Source organism: Dendrobates tinctorius, unplaced genomic scaffold (assembly GCF_039654945.1).
Source record: "Dendrobates tinctorius isolate UK_male_01 unplaced genomic scaffold, ASM3965494v1 ptg000039l, whole genome shotgun sequence".
Lineage (NCBI taxonomy): Eukaryota > Metazoa > Chordata > Amphibia > Anura > Dendrobatidae > Dendrobates > Dendrobates tinctorius.
Window position 1 is genome coordinate 43,981,975 of NW_027361707.1, and position 9,389 is coordinate 43,991,363.

Here is a 9,389-nt window from a genome sequence, read left to right on the forward strand (position 1 = left end):
ACTAAGAAAAAGGCAAATTGGATATAATTTCACACAAAACCCCAAAAACGGCCCTGTCAAAATTGTTGCCACCTTTCCAAAAATGTGGGTAAACAACTTTGTGTCAAGCGTGTGATGCCCGTTCCAATTTACCTGTGGCAAGTAACAGGTGTGGGTACTATGAAAATCGCACCTGAAACCACATAAAAATGGGAGAAGTTGACTTAATCTTTGCATTGTATGTTTATGGCACACTCAGCATGGCGAACAGAAAGAGTAGGAGAGAGCAGTCTGAGGACTTGAGAACCAAAATTGTTGAATAATATCAACAATCTCAAGGTTACAAGTCCATCTACAGAGATCTTGATTTTCCTTTTGTCCACGGTGCGCAAAATAATCAAGAAGTTTACAACCCATAGCACTGTAGCTAATATCCCTTGATGCGGGTGGCAGAGAAAAATTGATGAAAAGTTACAATGCAGGATAGGCCGAATGGTGAATAAGCAGCCCCAATCAAGTCCCAAAGAAATTCAAGCTGCCCTGCAGGCTCAGGGCGCATCAGTGTCACTGCGAAGTATCCGTCAACATTTGAATTAAATGCTATGGCAGGAGATCGAGCAGGACCCCACTGCTGACACTTAGACATAAAAAAGCTAGACTGCAGTTTGCCAAAATGTACATGAGTAAGCCAAAATCCTTCTGGGAAAGCATCTTGGGGTCAGGTGAGGCCAAGAGAGAGTTTTATGGTAAAGCACATCTTTGTACTGTTTACCAAAAACGGAATGAGACCTACAAAGAAAATAACACAGCACCTACAGTCAAATATGGTGGAGGTTCAAAGATACTTTGGGGTTGTTTTGCTGCTTCTGGCGCTAGGCGCTTTGATTGTGTGCAAGTTATTTATAAAATCTGAAGATTACCAAAGGATTTTGGGTCGCAATGTAGTGCACAGTATCAGCAAGTTGAGTTTGTGTCCTAGGTCATGGGTCTACCAGCAGGACAGTGACCCCAAACCTATTTCAAGAAGAACCCTGAAATGGATGGAAACAAAGCACTGGCGAGTTCTGAAGTGGCAGCAATGAGTCCGGATCTAAAGATCTGTGCAGAGATCTTAAAATTTCTGTTGTGAGAAGGCGCCTTCAAATACAAGAGACCTGGAGCAATCTGAAAAAGAAGAGTGGTCCAGAATTCCAGTTGAGAGGCGAAAGAAGCTTGTGATGGTTATAGGAAGTGATTGATTGCAGTTTGTTGTAAACGGTGTGCAACCAAACATTAATTTGAGGATGGCAACAATTTTGTGCGTCCTGTTTTGGGGGGCTTTTGTGTGAAATTATGTCTGATTTGCCTTTCATTTCTCAGTTTTTTTCTATTGTTTAAATGCACACAAAGGACATAAACGTGTGTAACATAACATGTGTAATTGCAATAATTTTAGGGGAGGAATACTTTTCTGGAGCAATTTCATGGGTGCCAACACTTTCGGCCATGACTATGCTATTGTACTGTATGTCTATACAGTCACATACATCAGAGGTATGATCTAAAGGAAAATGTAAAATTACTCTACATGTGTTCTAGGAGGTTTTTTTTCCTCTCCCTCCTTCATAAAGGCACCAGATTATTTCAGTCTGTCTGGGACATAGCCTAGTATAAGAAATTCTCTCCCTCACTGCTATTTGCTCCAGAAACTCAGGCAGGTCTTAATCCCCCACAGGAAGTTTTATGAGTGTTCTTTTTTTCTGCCATTAATCTAATTAATGCGAACCTATCAGCAGGTATTTACTATTTAATCAGCGGCATAATGTAGGGGCATAGAGCCTTAAGCCCCCGTTACACACTGCGATATCGCTAGCAATATCGCTGTAAAGTCACCGATTTTGTGACGTTGCAGCGATATTGCTAGCGATATCGCTGCATGTGATACTTACCTCCGACCGGCTCCCCCGCTGGTTATCGCTGATCGCGCGAGAAGCTGCTGGACCATTCCTCGTCGTCCACTTCCTGCGGCGCTTCCTGTGGCGCCGACGAGCGACGCGTGGAGCCGGGCGGGAGGACGCAGGATCGCCGCGTCTGACAGGTAAGTAGCGATCCCCGTCCCCAGCGATGTCGCTAGTGAGATCTGCCTGAGTGGCAGCTCACTAGCGACCACCTAGCGATTCACCAGCGATCCTGACCGCGTCATATCGCTGGTCGGGATCGCTGGAGAGTCGCTAGGTGTAACGGTACCCTTATTCCAACCAATGTGTCACTTTCTCAGCAGCTTAGTGTAGTTTCAATAATATCAGTATTTTATCAACAGGAGATTATCTCTGCAGGACTAGATGTCACGTGCCAGGCAGTCCAGCTAATCTGTGTAATCCTGCCCCTACCACTGATTGGCAGTGGTTTAGAAGCTGCCAATCAGGAGTGTGGGCAGGTTATACACAGCTCAGCATTCCTAGCACTACATCTGCAGCAGAGAAAACCGTGATTTTATCAAAACTTCAAGCAGCCAGGTAAATGATATATGGCTGGATTCGGGATCTCTGCCCCTACTTCATGCTGCTCTCAGATACCGGTTAAATATTGCATTCAATCTATAGATCCTCTGCTCACTGCAGAGCTGTAGATAGAAATATTTTTCTGTCCCGATTGTCAGGGAAGCAGGAGTGTACACCGGAAAGGCTGGAAGAGTCTGACCGTCCTGTCAGCTGCCAGAAGGTGAAGGAGACTTATTCCAACAATTACCAAGAAAAGGGAAGCAAAAAAAAAAAAAGAAACGTCAAACACATTTGGAATCTCATATTTAGCATAGAACTTGTGATGCAAGCATTGAATAACTGTTAATCCTGAGAGATTCATGTAATATATACAGTGGGTACGGAAAGTATTCAGACCCCTTTAAATGTTTCACTCTTTGTTTCATTGCAGCCATTTGGTAAATGCAGAGAAGTTCATTTTTTTCTCATTAATGTACACTCTGCACCCCATCTTGACTGAAAAAAAAACAGAAATGTAGAAATTTTTGAAAAACTGAAATATCACATGGTCATAAGTATTCAGACCCTTTTGCTCAGACAGATATTTGTCACGTTATCCATTTCCTTGTGATCCTCCTTGAGATGGTTCTACTCCTTCACTGGAGTCCAGCTGTGTTTCATTAAACTGATAGGACTTGATTTGTAAAGGCACACACCTGTCTATATAAGACCTCACAGTGCATGTCAGACCAAATGAGAATCATGAGGTCAAAGGAACTGGCAAAGGAGCTCAGAGACAGAATTGTGGCATGGCACACATCTCTCCAAGGTTACAAAAGAATTTCTGCAGTACTCAAGGCTCCTAAGAGCACAGTGGCCTCCATAATGCTTAAATGGAAGAAGTTTGGGACCACCACAAGTCTTCCTAGACCTGGCCGTCCAGCCAAACTGAGCAATCGTGGGAGAAGAGCCTTGGTGAGAGAGAGGTAAAGAAGAAACCAAAGATCACTGTGGCTGAGCTCCACAGATGCAGTAGGGAGATGGGAGAAAGTTCCCCAAAGTCAACTATCACTGCAGCCTTGCACCAGTCAGGCCTTTATGGCAGAGTGGCCTGACAGAAGCCTCTCCTCAGTGCCAGGCATATGAAAGCCCGCATAGAGTTTGCTAAAAAACACATGAAGGACTCTTAGACTATGAGAAATAAGATTCTCTTGTCTGATGAGATGAAGATAGAACTTTTTGGTGATAATTCTAAGCAGTATGTGTGGAGAAAACCAGGAACTGCTCATCACCTGCCCAATACAATCCCAACAGTGAAACATGGTGGTGGCAGCATCATGCTATGGGGTGTTTTTCAGCTGCAAGGACAGGACGACTGGTTGCAATTGAAGGAAACATGAATGCGGCCAAGTTCAGAGATATCCTGGATGAATACCTCTTCCAGAGTGCTCTGGACCTCAGACTTGGCCGAAGGTTCACCTTCCTTCCAACAAGACAATGACCCTAAGCACACAGCTAAAATAACAAAGACGTGGCTTCAGAACAATTCAATGACCATTCTTCACTGGCCCAGCCAGATCCCTGACCTAAACCCAATTGAGCATCTCTGGAGAGACCTGAAAATGGCTGTCCACCAGTGCTCACCATCCAACCTGACGGAACTGGAGAGGATCTGCAAGGAAGAATGGCAGAGGATCCCCAAATCCAGATGTGAAAAACTTGTTGCATCATTCCCAAGAAGACTCATGGCTGTACTAGCTCAAAAGGTGCTTCTACTCAGTACTGAGCAAAGGGTCTGAATACTTATGACCATGTGATATTTCAGTTATTCTTTTTTTTAATAAACTTGCAAAAATTTCTACATTTTGTTTTTTTTTTTCAGTCTAGATGGGGTGCAGAGTGTACATTAATGAGAAAAAAAATGAACTTTCTTGATTTTACCAAATGGCTGCAATGAAACAGAGAGTGAAAAATTTCAAGGGGTCTGAATACTTTCCGAACCCACTGTGTGTGTGTGTGTGTGTGTGTGTGTGTGTGTGTGTGTGTGTGTGTATTATATATATACTGTATTTCCATGTTCGTTCACAATTTTCTGCGTTTAACCCCCAGGTACATGTTGATGGAGGAGTTTTTGAGAGAGGTCTGAATGGTTTGGTGCAGGTGAGCGCTGTTGTGGGGCCGCATCTGAATATTCATCTGAAGAATCTACTAACGAGTGTGAGTAGGAGAAAGCTGCAGATGATACATTTACAATGGGACCTATGTTTCCACAGCGCACGCCGTTCATTATTAGTGTATCTGATGCCCATTGATGTAACTGATGCCCATTATTGGTGTAGCTGATGCCCATTATTGGTGTAGCTGATACTCAGGCTGGTATAGTACATATCGGACTATTGGAGATCCTCCATCCCATCTGCCGTCTCACTAGGCATCTTCACTGGCTCTTTTTTAGGGAAACATGAAGTCCTGTTTTCCTAGGACAGTCCTTTTAGTTCCTTGCGATTTGGTTGAATATAAATAATTGATATTTTGTGCCATTATGTGAGAAATATTCAAGACTGAACACTTTTTCTGTCTTGATTGGAAAGATCCCGGTGTGTTTGTTTAGACTTATACATTATTGACACTCGTGTTGATGTTTTTGACACTTTAAGGGCCACAAATGTGAAGTAAGAAGGTTTTATACAGTGAGCAGATTCAGCAAAGTTCACTTTTAAAGTGATTTTCTCATCTGCTTAATCATGTTCATGGTGACTTTATGTGAGAGACACAAAGTTTCCTCTGTCTGTCCCTCCACTACATTCAATAAAGGAAGAAAGGGAGAGTCCTTCCTAGCTGACAGGGACATCAGTGTTATACACCTGGAATGCCGCATTATGCACTAGGCTACTATACAAATGGAGTGTACATGAATTTGGAGTATACGTGAATTTTCATCCTCATTGGGCTTCTTTCAGGGGACCGAACAAGTGTTATTCCGATCAGGATTTCCTCGTAGCTATGCATTACTGTGCTTAATGGATATCATTGGGTGACGTGCTCACAGTGTCTTTTTCTGCATTTTATTTATATTAGCTTTCTAAAAGATTAATGGACAGGAAATACAAGGATGGAGTCGCATCTGCATTACAGAAGCTTGAGCAGCACGGAGGAAAGGTAAATGTGTGCTGTGCGGCCCACTGCTAGACCTTGTTGGTAAAGGCACAGCGCATGGGATGGCTCATCCATCGTTATCTTATGTCTCAGCACCTTATCAGTAGTTTCTTCTCTTGAGGACCATGCAGATGCCTCCAGTGCAAGTAGTAGAGGGATTGTGACACAATATGCACATCACTATTATTCACCTAGACCCTGTATATCGAGGACTATGGGTAGCAGCTGCTGTCCTGTGCATTGGGTGGGAATACTAGGTACAGGTGTATAAATCACCGTTTTGAGAAACGGTGCTTTGGTGTGTACCGGGATCAAGCTGTGCCATCTACACTCTTTGCGCAGAACAGACTCCCGTCATAATATGGTAACTCACCAGGTGAGGTGGATTCACTATGCCAGGACAGAGCGAAGAACAGCAGAGATGGAAAGGCTAGACAGAATATGAAAAAAGAGAAATTCCAGCGCCAGAAATGGAAAATTAAAAATCCATTTTATTGTGCCAATGCATATTAAAATTCCAGCAGGTACAGCATATCAGTCGGGTGACTGCAGAACAACGCGTTTCGACGCCTCAGGTCTTAATCATGTTCTGACAGAATATGAGGCGTGGAACAGCAGGCTGGGTGTGCCGGAGGGCATCTCGGTCATGGAACGTCAAAGCTGGGTGTGAAGATGGTGGAATAGCCGATATGAGCTGCTAATGTAGACAGGCCCCATGGAATAGCTGAGTACGTGGACAAGCACCTTGGAACAGCAGAACCGAGTGGAAGAACAGAATTAGGATATATTGTTAGGATGTATGCAACAGAGCAAGGTTTGTCTGGATGCACATTTGGCTCAAGAATCAGCAGATCTTAGCGGAATGGTTTAGATGAGTTTGTCATGAGGCGCATGGTAGTCCTGGAGCCCAGTAGAGTTGTAGAGCTAAGCACACCTAACTATCTGATCACTCAGGTGGCCTAAAATGGTTTAAGCTGGTGCCATCAGAGGTGCACGCTAAGTTAGGTGTGTTACTATAAACTTTGTTCCGTCAGTACATTATGTAGCTTCGAGGTACTATGAATATGAGGGTCCATATTACAGAGGCATGGCACCCATAGAAATCCTTGTGGTTTTCCGGTCCCTCCATGTGTGTCTGCTTACATCAAGGCACACAGAAGTTCTTACAGATTAATATGGAGTCTGTGGAAAGAAAAAAGTCCTTTTGAATCCTGTATTTCAGACACATTCCTCTGGGGGGCACAATACCTTAGTAATGAACCATATGTTGGCACCAAGGGCGCCTACAGGTCTGTAAACGTGAAGTTCTGAGTGCCCCTGAACAGGCGCCTTTCATCGATTTTCCGTATGCATGAAGCCTCATGACAGAGCAATGAGAACAGTAGAAAACATTTTCCTTTTAATAGTTTTATTATTAAAATGTGAAGTTAATTTTACCATTTCTTTGTTTTCTCCTGTACAGGAAAGTCTTGGAATAATCAAATCTAAGATACCAACCTACTGCTCTGTATACAGCTGAAGGATAGATAACTGCTGCTCCAGAGAAATAATATCTGCCGCAATCCTGACGTCACCCTGGAGATTTTACATATACTCCTAATGTAACCAGCGCAAGAAAAACCAATGAAAGCCATCTTTATTGATGCATTATTAAAAAAAAAATAGTTCATGACCATTTCATAAAATTTGCAGGACGTGACCCTACATGACATCAGGAATCAGCCCGAGACTAAAGGGGACACCTGGATGTAAATAATGTTCACCCGGCAAGGATAACATATACCGCACTATGGCGCTATGCGGCTTCTTGTAGTATGTGATTACTTTTTAGCCGGTAATAAAGAGGCTCCTACAGCTTGTGTTGGCTATAAAGGAATGGATAAATATATAAAGTAATAAAACGGGAAAAAAATGATTAGGCATCAATCCTACAATTTAGATCCAACTCTTAATACACCACACATTTCAAAAGCATTAAGAGAAGTGTTACATGGAATGATAATCAATGATTCCCAAGTGTGGGTGCAGGAACCAGGGATCTTCCACTCTGGATGTGCGTTTCGCCAAAAAGCTTCATCCGGTGGCATTCAGTGGTAGTAAAGATTGTATTTACCTTTAATGTTTCACCAAATGTACCTTTACTTCTAAGTCAGTGAAATAGCTGATTATATACAGGTTGTCCAGGACTTTGATATTCTTGGCGAAGGTCGTCAATATCAGATTGACGGTGGTCTGACATCCAGTACTTCCAACTGATCATTGGTTTGTAGCTTTCCCCGTGGCCAGATGTAAGCTCCCATCATTATAGATAAGTGATCCATTAATGGTACCTGCACATGGTGATGCTGCTTTACAGGTCATAAAGTCCCAAAAGTCACCCCCACCAATCATACCATTGTAACATTTCCTATCAATGTGTTATGGGAAGAGTGACTGCATTCTGCGCTTTCCATTATGCATTTTGCTGCAGTGCCCTTGATACATGAGTAAAGGCTGATGGACCTGATCAGCTCTCTCTTCTCCTGTCCATGAATAAACCCCGCAGATTCTCCGACTGTAATCTCGCGGTGACCCCGTGTGCAAAATCATTCAGTATCGCCTTAATCCCAGTATTTTCCCTAAAATGATGTCTCGTGATCGTGTCTAAGGTACAGTTTATCCTCTGGTATTTCTTGCATTTGTGAAGATTTGTCGCTGTTTTATCTTCACCGTGGAGCTGTGACTATAAAGTTATAAAAGAGTTTGCCTTAACAGTTCCCAAAAGAATCCAAGTATTTTTGTATCAATTAAAATCATTTCTTGATGTTTATAAAATCACTGGAAATCATTATCAGATCAAGAGTAAAGGGGGGGTTCACCGTCCTATTCCCCGAACATTAAAGCGCATGTTATCACTGAGCCATGTCTGATACTAGTCATCTGGTTATTCCAGTATTAGGTCCATGGGTATAGAAAAAAAAAAATCAATTAGTCCATGAGTGAACTGATGCAGCCGGTCCACTATTGCGTGAACTTAGTGACCTCACAACGTACAATCAGGAATAATAGAATTAACCTACTGACGTCGCTGCAAATATTTCATAAAATACAAGTTGCATCGGCACTCACTATATAATTGTCACCTTCATTACTAATGCTTATCCAGAAGACGTATCTTGTTACCTGACCGCAGAAGCCCGTGGTGGAGCGAGAGGTGCGAAACACCCATTGATTCAATTTTGGTGCCAGATCCCTTCCCTTTCTGGAATCATAAGCGGGGGATATGTTTGCTAGATAAGCATTACTAAAGAAGATGACAATTATATAGTGTACGGTCAATGAAATAATTGTAGTACTTTATACTGAGCACCACTTAGTCCATCACATTACCACCCTGATTATATTTAGCAGTGACGGTGATTTGAAACTCGTTTGCTTCTGACCTTTTTTCCACTGTTTTTAGTGAGCTCGTACTTTTATTTATTTTTTTACTTTTATACATATATTTTTTTCATACTGATTTTTCACTGTTTACAACAAGCATATTGTTTAGACTCTACCTTTTCTTTTTACTATTTAAATCTTCAGTTCATATCTTCCTCCACCAGCAATGAAAAAGGGTTGCTGCTAACCCGGAACTCGTAAGCTCATGTATCCTTAATCCTTTTATTTCTCCTTTTTGCTTTCTTTCACCATATTTTTCATCGCACAGTCAAAATTAATGTTTTACCATTTTCTCATTGGTGCTGGAGCCCAGGCCTCTTGGAATTTTCTTGCATTTCTAAGGCTAGTTTCACACTTCCGTTGGGCAGAGCT

At 42.4% G+C, this 9,389-nt stretch overlaps 1 protein-coding gene across 3 annotated transcripts in view; it reads left to right on the top strand.

Annotated features, from left to right (window-relative positions):
• PACRGL (parkin coregulated like) overlaps positions 1-7,453 on the top strand; it is a 33,636-nt gene extending 26,183 nt beyond the window's left edge. For all 3 annotated transcript variants that reach the window (XM_073574664.1, XM_073574663.1, XM_073574665.1), the window contains exons 6-8: positions 4,548-4,655; positions 5,517-5,597; positions 7,057-7,453. In XM_073574664.1, the coding sequence (XP_073430765.1) occupies positions 4,548-4,655; positions 5,517-5,597; positions 7,057-7,113 (246 nt within the window). In that variant the 3' untranslated portion in view covers positions 7,114-7,453. The remainder of the gene's footprint in view (positions 1-4,547; positions 4,656-5,516; positions 5,598-7,056) is intronic.
• The last annotated feature ends 1,936 nt before the right edge of the window (positions 7,454-9,389 follow it).